At 44.0% G+C, this 13,311-nt stretch overlaps 1 protein-coding gene across 6 annotated transcripts in view; it reads left to right on the top strand.

The window, feature by feature from the left end:
* mta1 (metastasis associated 1) overlaps positions 1 to 13,311 on the top strand; it is a 111,014-nt gene that overhangs the window by 79,069 nt on the left and 18,634 nt on the right. For all 6 annotated transcript variants that reach the window (XM_052029544.1, XM_052029570.1, XM_052029553.1 and 3 more), the window contains exons 17-18: positions 2,523 to 2,558; positions 5,011 to 5,042. In XM_052029544.1, coding sequence (XP_051885504.1) covers positions 2,523 to 2,558; positions 5,011 to 5,042 — 68 coding nt within the window. The remainder of the gene's footprint in view (positions 1 to 2,522; positions 2,559 to 5,010; positions 5,043 to 13,311) is intronic.

Below are 13,311 nucleotides of genomic sequence, written 5' to 3' on the forward strand. Positions count from 1 at the left end.
AAGACTATATTCTACCATCATATTTGACCTACCAAAATGAACCACTTCACACTTATCTGGGTTGAACTGCATCTGCCACTTCTCAGCCCAACTTTGCATCCTATCTATGTCCCGCTGTAACCTCTGACAGCCCTCTATACTATCCACAACACCTCCAACCTTTGTGTCATCCGCAAACTTTCTAACCCACCCCTCCACTTCCTCATCCAGGTGGTTTATAAAAATCACAAAGAGTAAGGGTCCCAGAATAAGGATCCCTGAGGTACACCACTGGTCACCGACCTCCATGCAGAATACGACCCTTCAACAACTACTCTTTGCCTTCTGTGAGCCAGCCAGTTCTGGATCCACATTGCAATGTCCCCTTGGATCCCATGCTTTCTTACTTTCTCAATAAGCCTTGCATGGGGCACCTTATCAAATGCCTTGCTGAAATCCATATACACTATATTTACTGCTCTCCCTTCATTGATGTGTTTAGTCACATCCTCAAAAAAATTCAATCAGGCTCGTAAGGCAGGATCTGCCCTTGAAAAAGCCATTCTGACTATTCCTAATCATATTATACCTCTCCAAATGTTCATAAATCCTGCCTCTCAGGATCTTCTCCACCAGCTTACCAACCACTGAGGTAAGACTCACTGGTCTATAATTCCCTGGGCTATCTCTACTCCCTTCCTTGAATAAGGGAACAACATCCGCAACCCTCCAATCTTCTGGAACCTCTCCCGTCTCCATCGATGATGCAAAGATCATCGTCAGAGGCCCCGCAATCTCCTTCCTCTTTAGACTCTCAACAGTACTTAACAAACTTATTACTTCCACCACCTAGAAAGACAAGGGTAATAGATGGATGGAAATGCCGCCTTTTGCATATTTCCTTTCAAAGCACCCACCATCCTGCCTTGGAAATATATCACCACCTTCTTGTGTACTGCCCAGGTTTCAACAGGATTCCATTCCTGTCTTTTTTTTTGCCCCCCCCCCCCCCGTCTTCCCTCATTCCTGTGGCACCCCCTCCATCCTTCTCTTTCCCCTTCCCCCACCCACATGACCTGCCCATCCCTTCCCCTGCCCTCATGACCTGCCCATCTTTCCCCACCTCCTCTTTATTTCCATGGTCCACTGCCCTCTCCAGCTGGATTCCTTCATCTTCAGTACTTTGCCTCTTCAACCTATCATCTCTCAGCTTCTTGCATTTCTCCCCTCCCCCTCTCACCTGGACTCACCTATCACCTGCCTGTATGTACTCCTCCACCCACCTTCTCATTCTGGCTTCTGCCCTCTTCCTTTCCAGTCCTGGTGAAGGGTCTCGACCTGTAACGTGGACTGTTTATTTCCCTCCATAGCTGCTGCCTGACCTGCTGAGTTTCTCCAGCATTTTGTGCATGTTGCTTCAGATTCCAGCATCTGCAGAATCTCGTGTGTTTCCATTCCTGTGAACTGTTCTTAACCCGGACAGTTCGCAAGTTGGAAATGCGGCCATGAACTGAGTTCCTGCGTGGCAGAAGATGCCTGCAGCCCCGCAGCAGCCGGTAAATCCATCCCTCCAGTCTCCCAAATGCCCGTTCACATGTACGGAGATGTACATAAGTCAGGGTGTTCATAACCTGGGGGAGGACCTGGAAATCTGTATATCAACATCTAGAGCAATAAATAATGGCCTTGTTAGTGACACTCGCGTCCCCCAAGTGAATTAAAGAAAGTATAGAATATCAAAAGATGATCTAGGCAAGGGCCTCCTCCTGTACTTAAGCAGCTATAACCTCTTTAAGTAATGTCCCATTTACTTCACTAGACTTGACTCTTCAACACATTGCATGAATATTTATAAAGCAATGTTTCCATACATCTCTAGTCATTTTAAGGAGTGTTTTTAAAAAGGGTACTGCCACAGAGCCACAGAAATAAACATTAGGATAGGCAACTAAATGCTTGGAAGAAGAGGCAGATCCATAGGAGTGCTTGCCCAGAGGGTCAGTGGATGGAAGTGCAGAACTTGGGGTCTAGACTGTTGAAGCTGCAGCTGCCAATGGTGGTGTTGTGAAAGTCAGAGTGTTAAGGGCTTTGGGAAAGGCAAGGGACAGGGTGATGTTACTGAGGAAGAGGAGCTAGGCAACCTGGGGTTTGGAAGCAAACGTGGGAATTTCCAGGAAGTAGCCAAGTTGCTTCACCAAGCTTGACCTTCACAGGTGCCCATCCCGTGATATTTTGCAGTACAGGAAAATGTGCAAATGGGTAAATTAACTTTGTCATTCTGCCACTGCATTGTAATTGATACCAGCCTGTGTGCTACATCAGGGATGGTGTGTGTGACTTTGTACCTAACAGTGCCACAAGCTGCCACTGGCAATGTTATGAACCTATTGCTAAGGTCTGCTCATTCTGAACCAGAATTCAGATCTAATTGTGAATTTTCACAGCTGTGACACTAAGGTTAACTACTGCAACATCCTTGCCTCTAAATTTACAGGCTGTTAATGATTTGAGTAATTGATCATTTCTCTACTGTCTTTTCCCAGGGAATACGAAGAAACGTTTGCTGATGCCTTATAAGGGTAAGACATTTAAACTGCAATGAAAACAATGCCAATGTGCTCTTATTTTTTTTAGATCTGCTTCTGTGCGTGTTTCTTTTATTTTGTTTCTCTGTATTTATATTTCTTCCCCTAACTTTGTAAATACTTCTTTCTCATTTATTTCTGCATATCTCTTCATCTGACTGTATCTTGCACAAATGTGCTTGCATCATTTGAACTTTGTGTTAGTGCATCTCCTAAACTGTCCATTTAACTGAACCTGTTTCCCTTTTACTTTCCTGCAATAGTATGTCCATCTTTCCCTTTGTGCCTAAATCCCACTTCATATATCCCCTATGTGTATCTGTTTGACTTGCTGGATACGAAATCATGCAAGTGAACTGACACCAGCAAGTCACACAGATACATACAGGCGACTCCCACATTACAGCTGTTCGCATTATAGAAATTCGGCCTTACAGAATTCACAAATCACTAACCAAAAATTTGAGATGCAGAATAAATCACAGAATTTATGTGGGGAAAAGAAAGTAAATAAATTAATTCTTTTTCAACGTGTGTTTCTTGATGCATGCACAAATGATGTGGATCCATGCTACAGAAAATTGTGATGTGGACCATTTTCTAGAAACGCAAACCCCTCTGTAACTCGGGAGAACTGTATACGTAGAAATATGCACACTAGGTGGTACAATTCATTCACTTTTCCTAACTTTTTCAGCTCCCACCTATGGACATAAATCCTTATGATTCACATAGGAGACAAATCAATGTTGAATACTGTCTGATAACTGTAGCTATAAGACAGTGGTGTGGATATGAGAGTGAGATTATGTGTAAATATTCTGCCTGTCTGGAAACTGAGCAGTATAGAAAAAGGTTCGCAGAGCTCAGCCAAAGAGGTGCTGCAGAGTAGCCATTGACCCTAGTGCCAATGAGTGTGCAAAAATAACCTGTGTTTCTCTGCACGGTCTTTATTGAATGACCTTGCACTGGAGATGCATATGTGTATTACATAGAACATAGAACAGTCCATCACAGTACGGGCCCTTTGGCCTGCGATGTTGTGCCAACCTATTATAAACCTACTCCACGATCAATCTAACCCTTCCTTCCAACACAGCCCATTGTTAAGGTATGAACAAGATAGGACTTGCTTAAGATGTTGGCATCCTTGGAGGCTGGAAATCAGCCGAACAGATTGCATGAATGAATGTCTCAAAAGGACGTGTGTGTGGTGGAGATGTAGGGAGGTAATTGTACCTGTCAGTAAGCAAAGGGCAACATGGATTACTTACTGGTGGTTGGGGCATGGACATCAGTGAGATTGGTAGCAAATGGGGAGGCTCTGCTGATTTTAATGGCTGAGGAAGACTCCAGCTCCAGCAGCATTCTTTCTCCATTGCTTGTAACTCCTTTAAGGTCACAACATCTCCCTTCCAATATCAGACAATTTGATTCTTCCCTGCGTTTGAAGGGCAAGGCATTTCGCTAAACTGCAGGCTGAATCTTTATGGAGGGTGTCTCCAAATAGTGACATTTTGTAGTCTTTTATGCTAAACCTGATTAGATCCAGTTTACGTCCAGCTATTTTATGTGTAGCCACTGATTAATTTCTACATTATTAAGAGATGATAAGGTTAAGTTTATTAGGACTGGTTATATAAACTTATTTGTGTTTCTCCGACTTTAGTAGATTGAGTGACGATTCTACCCAGGTAAAGGCTGGAAGAATGTTTTCACACACGAGTGATGGAAACCTGGAACCCTGCTCTGAAAGGCTGGGTTTCAGTGATGTTGGGGTCAATGCCTAAGGTGGAAATGGGACTGTCAGCTGAGTTAATGGAATGGTGGTGCAGATCAGTCATAATCTAGTTGAATGGTAGAGTAAGCATTGATATTCCCTTGATTGGAGAGAGTTAACTATAAGGAGAGATTGGATTGTTTTCTCTGGAGTATCTGAGGATGAGGGGCAACTCAATAAAAGTACATACTATTTTGCTAGGCGTGCATAGAGTGGATAGTCATAGTCTTTTTCCCAGCATGGAAATATTAAATACTAAAGGGTATAGGTTTAGGGTGAGAGGGGGAAAGTTTAAAGGAGATTTGTGAGGCAAGTTTTTGCACAGAGTGCTAGGTACCTAGAATGCACTAACAGGAGAGGTGGGGCTGAATGGCCTATTCCTAGTTGAAACAGAATGTTGGAACAGTGTAGAGAGAATATGACTTGGCGTGATCTAGGAATCCTTAATGTTGGCAATTCGCACCCAAAAACTCATCAAGAATATTCAATAGACTAGCCTTCCCTTTAAGAACCAGTAGTTATACCTTCATTGTCAGTGTGGAAGTAGTATGGCTTAATGTATCCTTTCTACATGTGTTTATTCATGTGAAGGGAATATCCTATTGGTGCTGTAGAGCAGAATAACAGCCAGAGTCTCACGTTAATAGATCCTTCTGTTTTCTGCAGGTATGATGAACCACACGCAAGGGAGACAGATGGTAAGGGACTTTAATTTGGAAAGCTGTTAAACATGGTGGGTTGCAGTTTACTCTAATTTGCTGAATATCTCAATGTGCTTGGTCAATGAAGAACTTGGCACTGACAGTGAAGTGATACTCAGGCCTTGCACAGGGGGTCTTCTCTATTGTTGCATCGTCAGTAATGTTAATATTTTTCTTTTGTGCTTGCAGCCTTTAAATTTTGCTTTATAAACGCAGATTTTGTTGAATAAAAGGTTTGAATATTTCAGGCAAGGCTGGAATATTCTCTGTAAGCACAGTCCCTCGAGTCCCATTCCAAGGATTTGAGGACAGTGACCTGGCCTGACACCGCAGAGGAGATTCACCAGGATGTCGTCTGGGATGAAGTGTTCCAGTGATGAGGAGAGACTGGGGAGGCTGGGTTTGTTTTCCTCGGCGAGGAGGAGGCTGTGGGGGTGGAGGGGGAATCATCCTGATTAAAGTATACAAAGTCATGGAAGGGCTTATAAAGGATAGATAGTGAGGAAACTCTTCCCTATCGCAGAGTTGTCTATAACCAAAAGGCATAGGGCTAAGATGAGGGGGGGAAAGATTTGGAAGAATCTTTTTCACACAAGAGGTGGTTGAAATCTGGAATGCACTGCCTGAGGGGTTGGTGGACAGAGGTACTCCCGGTGCATTTATGAAGTATCTAGATGAGCATTTGAAATGGCAACAGACCAAGTGCTGGTAAATGGGGTAAGTGTAATGGGGTGCTTGGTGGTTAGCATGGACATGGTGAACCAAGGGAGCTGTTTCTGTGGTGTAAGGCTCAATGACTCTGTGACACAATAGCAGATGCTGGAAGGAGAATTAGTGCAGTGGATTGGAGCAATGCTCATTCATCAGGGGGCCTGGCATGAGCCGTCTTCATGGACACCACAATCTTAGGTTGGGCTTGAGGCCTGTTGATGTTGCAGAGGAGAGGAGACTCTCTGCTCTGCTGACCATATCCTGTTCTTGGAATACCCAAGTGTAATCACTTTTTTTATTCATTCACAGCATGTGAGCATTGTGAGAAGACTAGTATTTGCTTTCCATTCCTAATTTTGGTGATGATGAGTTGACTTTTTGAACCACTTTGTGGTTAAGTGCACCCACTGCACTGTTGGGTACAGGATTTTGATTTAATGGTGATAAGGGAATGGTGATTCCACATCTGCATGGTGTGCATCTCAGAAGGTGATTTGCATGCAGTGGTGTCCCCATGGGTTTGCTGCATTTTTCCTTCCAGGTTGTTAAAGCTGCAGATTTAGCTGTTGTTGATGATGAAGCCCTGGCGAATTGCTATGGGTGCATTCCACAGACGCCTTGTGCATTACTGAATTGGTGGTGGGTAGGATGCCAGTCAGTGGTTTACACTGTCCTGAATGGTATCAAGCTCGTTAAGTGTTGTTGGAGGAGCATGTTCTAGACTATGGAGTACATCCTGTCCCAGTCATGACTTGAGATTTGAAGATGATGGGATGGCTTTGGGAAGTTACGTGATGGTTCATTCAATGCAGAATATCCAGCCTCTAATCTGTACTAATAACCATGTGGCTGATCCAGTTAAATATCTGATTAATGGTGGCCTTCCCCTCTCCAACAATGAAGTTTGATGACGGTGAAAGTCCTATTGAATGTCAGCAGGAGATAGTTAGATTTTCCCTGCTGGACATGGTCATTGCCTGACACGTGAAATGCTGCATACTATTCTCAGCCCAAGCTTGACATATTGTCCACATCTTGCTGCTTGCAGATGTGAACTGCTTTGAATGGGGAATTGTGAATGGAATTAAGTGCTTGTCAATCATCAGTGAACATCTGACATAGTGGAAGGAAGAAGGAAAAGCCCTTATGAATGGCTGCAGATGGTTGGGCCTGGAGCACCAACACTTACACCTCTGGGATAAAAGGTCACTGGTTATTCTTCATCTCTAATGTGTTCCTGTTAGATCTTTGCAGAGCAGTTATATAAAAAAAAATTCTTATGTTTGACTTCACTTTTTTTTATCCTCGCTCTCTACATCTTATGCTCTTTATTCATTCCGTTTTGCTTCAGCCTGTGTAAAAGGGGAAATTTCTATTTAGAGGACTTTGTGTCACTTGATTCCCCTTCCCCATTCAGTTCCCATACTCCAGTTACCTCTTTTAGGTATCGGTCCTGGCTCAGTAGTAGAAATCACCATGAGTCATAAGGACAAAGGTTTAAGTCCAGCTCCAGATATTTAGGCTGATGCATCAGTGCAGGCTGTGGAATATCAGGGGCGCTGTCTTTCAAATGAGGTTAATAACACAGTTTGAAGCCCTGTCTGTAAAAGATGCCATGGTCATATTAGAGAACAATGGGCGATATGCACCTCAACTGATTTATTACTTCATCACTTATTTCATTGCTTATTTGGGAACTTGCTGCATGTCACAACAGTGATTACATTTGAAATGTATTTTATTGGGTGCAAAACAGTTCTGGATCTCCTGAGGTCATGAAGGCACTTTACAAGTGCAAGCCTTTCTCTCCTTCTCAGTTTATTTTTGTCTCTCACAGAGAATTTTCCTCCTATTCCAGAGCAGTACCTAGTTTTCTCTGAGTGGGGTTATTGCAAAGCCCGTCTCAGAATTCCTCACAAGGAAACCCTTCTAATTCCTTAACACTGGTGATTTATTCTCAACAATGTGGTTGCTTTTACCTTTCAATGATTATGTGGCATCTGCATTCCAAAACATTGGACAATTATTCTACAGGACAAGGTGGCTCCATTGGGCAAACACTGTCTATGTTCTGGGAATGATTATGATCTCCTCTTGAATAAGGCCTGGTGTCAGCTCTGGGCCAGAATTTGGGCAAATCCAGAAGATATTGAACCAACTGTATACTTTCACCTGAAGAGATTAAATGTTTTTTTAATTATTATTAGGATAGGAGAATTAACCTGAGTCGGATAAAGAGCAATATTAAATCACAATCTTTAGAAGAGGTAAATCTTTGCCACAAAAAGCCGCCATCATACAAATAACAAAGTGGCTTATTTTTTGAAATCTGTTTATTTAAAAAGATAAAATGACAAAAGGTTGACTTCTTCAATTGATCCTCATGATTTAAAAGTACTGTATGTCTGATAAATGCAAAGTGGTGTCTTAAACCTTGCTGTGATATATGACAAAATCTATAATTTGGAACCAGCAAATAACTTTTGTACACCATCTGACATAGACCGGGCTCTCTGAAATCAGAAGTTGTTCTTTTCTCAAACCTCTGGAAGTGTCCAGGCAATCTGGAAGGGTTGGCACACTATATGCACATAAATGTATTTGCCTCTTTCGGCATGCATCTGTGTTTATCTTTGTAAAATGGAGATGCTGCCTGACCCATTGAGTTCCTCCAGGAGCTTGTTTTTGCTTTGGCTTCGTAAATCTGTTCAGAAACCAGATTGATGTTTAAGGGCACATGCCCTGACTATTTCCTAAGATTGGCATGTGGATGTAGCCTTCGGTGGCTCTTAAGGTATATTCTGAGATTGAGGAGGATTTAATGAATGACATGCAGCCTCAATTCTTGTCCTCTGTTGAAGAATACTTTGTGCACAACTCACCCTTGTGTGGGGTGAGTTTCTGCAAGCTTGTAGGAAAGGCTACCACAAAGTGGGAGAGTTATGTGAAAACAACAAACTGTGTGAACATTGTGTTTGGCACAGGATGGGCTTTGGAGTGGACATTCTGTTATGTCTGTTAATTATTTGTGATGAAACTTTGAATTTGGCTGACATGGGTTAATGAGGGAACTGTGAGATGAATAATGTCAAAACCTACTAGACTACAAACTTCTGATGGCATAGGTGCAGTACACTTGCTAAAGGCATTGCCAATGGTTGCTGCTACAATTCATGTCACAATGAAACCAGGTCGACATCTATAGCGCACAGAAAACATATGCTGTAGAGCCGAATGTTGTGGCCAAACAATGTTATCTAATTACATTTGCCAGAGTCAGGGAGGTGAAGCAAGAAGCATAAAGTCTTGCATGGATTGCAAGCTTCCCCAAAGCTCCATTGACTACATGCATGGTGAGCTCCTTATCTGAATTTCACCAACCAAATGGGGTTCACATCATGCAGTCAATACAAGCAGTAGGCACTCATTATTCCACCAAGAGTCAGGATCCCTTCACTCTGCAGTAGTTTCTGTGCCTCCAAGGCAAGTCCAAGACTGCCTATTGCCCACTGAGCCATCACATGGCTCGGGAATCCAGACCACAAGAGGATAGAGAGCCAACAATGAGAGTCATATGGCACGTGGAACATTACACATCACACCTCTGGAACCTCATCCAAGTGCCGGATCCTGCATTGCTTTGAAACCCCGAAAAACTCAACTGAGTGGTTATCAAGAGGAGCATGAGGAGGAGGAAGAAGAAGAAAAGAGCTTACAGCATAGACAACCCTGTCTTTCTGCACTCAGATGTGTACAGAATGGTACCAGAATGACATCTTTCAATTCCTCTGAAGTTCAACAACCCTTACCTTTTTTCTGTCATTGACTATTACATCATGCGCTTTCTGACAGCACAAAATAATATGTATACTCCAATCCAGTTTTGTAACTTTACTCATCACGTAATGTAGACAGAGTTAAACAAATTACTTGCAGTGCCTGGTCTCTGTTGTCTTTGTCGGTCCTGATGCTGAGGTGATGGTGAACTGCTGACCTTCAATGTAGGAAGCCAACTGGCCTTGGAGAGCAGGGGCAGCTGTGGAAGGGCCAGCTACACCCTGTCGTCTCTAATTTGGGCTGCAGCAGTCCATGATGGTTGCTGACGGGTAACAGCAGACGCGTTAATGGGACAGTACATCCTGAAGCAGGCTGGCAGATCTCAATCCCTGGATCCATTGTCACTCACCTAGGACAATGGCTCAGCAGTCTTACTCATTCATCAGCACACATTTGCCACACTGGAGGCCCCTGTGAACAGTCACATCCAGAGTCAGGGTGACAGCAGTCTGAGTGCCTGTTGTAACACAGCCCTTCAATGGAAGAGGGAGCAGGAGTCATGGCATTCACCATCAGTGGATACCTCGTTGGTTCAATACTTGTGCTCTTTCGTGTTGAAAAAAGAAGGCCTCTGCTCTGCACAACATCCATTACCAAATTGGAATTGTACCCTTCCATCTGCACATGCTGGGGCAACATACATAGAACATTACAGCACAAGAACTGGTCCTTTGGCCCATGATGTTGTGCCGAATTAATTAAGCTAATGATGTCTAATTAAATTTATCGCATCTGCCTGCACGTGGTCCATCTCCCTCCATTCCCTGCATATTCATGTGCCTATCTAAGAGCTTCTTGAATGGCTCTATCGTTCTACCACCACTCCTGGTAGTGCATTCCTGTCTCTGTAAAAAGAAAACTGGCCCCAAGCATTTCTTTTGAACTTTCCCCTTCTCTAAACATTTCAACCCTGGGAAAAAGATTCGGACTGTCTATCTATGCCTCTCATAATTATATGAACTTCTATCAGGCCTCCACTGCTCCAGAGAAAACAGCCCTAGTTTGTCCAACCTCTTCTTGTTGCACATGCCCTCCAATCCAGGCAGCATCCTGGTAAACCTCATCTGCACCTCTCCAAAGACTCCATAACTTTCCTGTAATAGGGTGACCAGAATTGAATGCATTGGAGGGGGGACAGGGGTTTGTTTCCTAGACCAGGCCCTCTGAGGTCACTCCACACACCATCCCTAACCTTCTGTCAAAGCTGTCGAGGGCATTTAACATCGTCCTTGTCATTGAAATCCTCATCTGACTCTCGCATTTGAATTTGTATGTAGCCTTCCCCTATGGAGGGCTGGTACTATATTCAATTCCACTGCAGCTGGGGAGAACTCACCTCATTCAATTCAGTCTTCTACCCTGACTTCTGAGATACACACCATGTCTGTATCTGAGCTGAGGGTCAGAGAGTGAGACCAAATGCTGCTGAGCCTTCATCATCGCCCTGATGGGTTCCAGGTCTGAAATGGAAAGCGATTAGGGATTATGTAACATTGAGGGAATGGGAGGAGATGAGTTCATCCCCACACGATCTTCAGCTTGTGACTCGCAAATGTTTTTGAGGTAAGGGACGTGGGAAGAAAGAAGGTGGACTGCATGTGCCTTCCCAGTGACCCCGACCTTTGGAATACCCCTTCCCTTACTGACCAGCACTGTCTTATTGATAGAAAAATGCAGATGAGCTTGTTCTCCACTTTTCTGCTGCCTGTCACATTCCACGAACAATTATATTTTAAGTTATATAGTTCTGTCAGTAACTGCCCATTTTAGGTGCATGTACAGACTTCGCTATCCTTCCAATTCCCCATTTTGCAAGTGTGTGGCATTATTTAACCATTCCATCTCACATTAAGCAGAGGGCACTGCAAACAGGGCAGTGCCAGGAGCCATTGCTGGGAGTTGGGTGTGAGCTTGTGTCCAACAGAAATAACAGTGTCCCCAGTAATCATTAGGCATATTAAGTATATGTCTTTGCCTTTACAGTGACTCTCCAAAAGGATCCATGGTGATTTGGGCATTTGGATTCGGAATTGGTTTGCCCATAGAAGACAGAGGGTAGTGGTCAATGGGTCTTATTCTGGCTGGAGGTCTGTAATTAGTGGTGTTCTGCAGGGATCTGTACTGGGACCTCAGATCAGTTGCAGATATGGGTGGAGAAATGGCAGATGGAGTTTAATCCAGGCAAATGTGAAGTGTTGCACTTTGGGAGCACTTTGGTACACTGTTAATGGCAGGATACTTAACAGCATTGATGTAGAGAGGGATCTTGGTGTCCAAGTCCATAGCTCGCTGAAAGTGGCTGCACAAGTTGATAAGGTGGTAAAGAAGGCATACGGCATGCTTGCCTTTATCCGTCGAAGCATTGAGTTCAAGAGTCAGGAAGTTGTGGCGGAGACACTAGGGTAGAAATGGTGGAGGTACTTAATGAATACTTTACATCAGTATTCACTACGGAAAAAGATCTGGGGGATTGTAGTGAGGGCTTGCAGCGGGCTGAAAAGCTTGAGCATGTAAATATTAGGAAAGGGGAGGTGCTGAAACTTTAGGAAAGCATCAAGTTGGATAAGTCGCTGGGACTGGATGAGATGTACCCCAGGCTGCTGTGGGAGGCGAGGGAGGAGATTACAGAGCCTCTGACAATGATTTTTGCATCGTCAATGGAGATGGGAGAGGTTCCGGAAGATTGGAGGGTTGCGGGTGTTGTTCCCTTATCCAAGAAAGGGAGTAGGGATAGCCCAGGGAATTATAGACCGGTGAGTCTCACCTCAGTGGTTGGTAAGCTAATGGAGAAGATCCTGAGAGGCAGGATTTATGAACATTTGGAGAGGTATAATATGATTAGGAATAGTCAGCATGGCTTTGTCAAGGGCAGGTCCTGCCTTACGAGCCTGATTGAATTTTTTGAGGATGTGATTAAACACCGATGATGGGAGAGCAGTAGATGTAGTGTATATGGATTTCAGCAAAGCATTTGATAAGGTACCCCATGCAAGGCTTATTGAGAAAGTAAGGAGGCATGGGATCCAAGGGGGCATTGCAATGTGGATTCAGAACTGGCTGGCCCACAGAAGGCAAAGAGCGGTTATTGAAGGGTCATATTCTGCGTGGAGGTCGGTGACCAGTGGTGTACCTCAGGGATCTGTACTGGGACCCTTGCTCTTTGTGATTTTTATAAATGACCTGGATGAGGAAGTGGAGGGGTGGGTTAGTAAGTTTGTGGATGACACAAAGGTTGAGAGTGTTGTGGATAGTATAGAGGGCTGTCAGAGATTACAGAGGGACATAGATAGGATGCAAAGTTGGACTGAGAAGTGGCAGATGCAGTTCAACCCAGATAAGTGTGAAGTGGTTCATTTTGGTAGGTCAAATGTGATGGCAGAATATAGTCTTAATGGCAGGACTCTTGGCAGTGTGGAGGATCAGAGGGATCTCGGGTCCGAATCCATAGGACGCTCAAAGCGGCTGCGCAGGTTGATTCTGGTTAGGAAGGCACATGGTGTATTGCCCTTTATAAATCGGGGAATTGAATTTAGGAGCCGAGAGGTCTTGTTGCAGCTATATAGGACCCCGGTCAGACCCCACTTGGAGTACTGTGCTCAGTTCTGGTCACCTCACTACAGGAAAGATGTGGAAGCCATAGAAAGGGTGCAGAGGAGATTTACTAGGATGCTGCCTGGAATGCAGAGCATGCCTTATGAAAGTAGGTCGAGGGAACTCT

Source organism: Pristis pectinata, chromosome 1 (genome assembly GCF_009764475.1).
Source record: "Pristis pectinata isolate sPriPec2 chromosome 1, sPriPec2.1.pri, whole genome shotgun sequence".
Classification (NCBI taxonomy): domain Eukaryota; kingdom Metazoa; phylum Chordata; class Chondrichthyes; order Rhinopristiformes; family Pristidae; genus Pristis; species Pristis pectinata.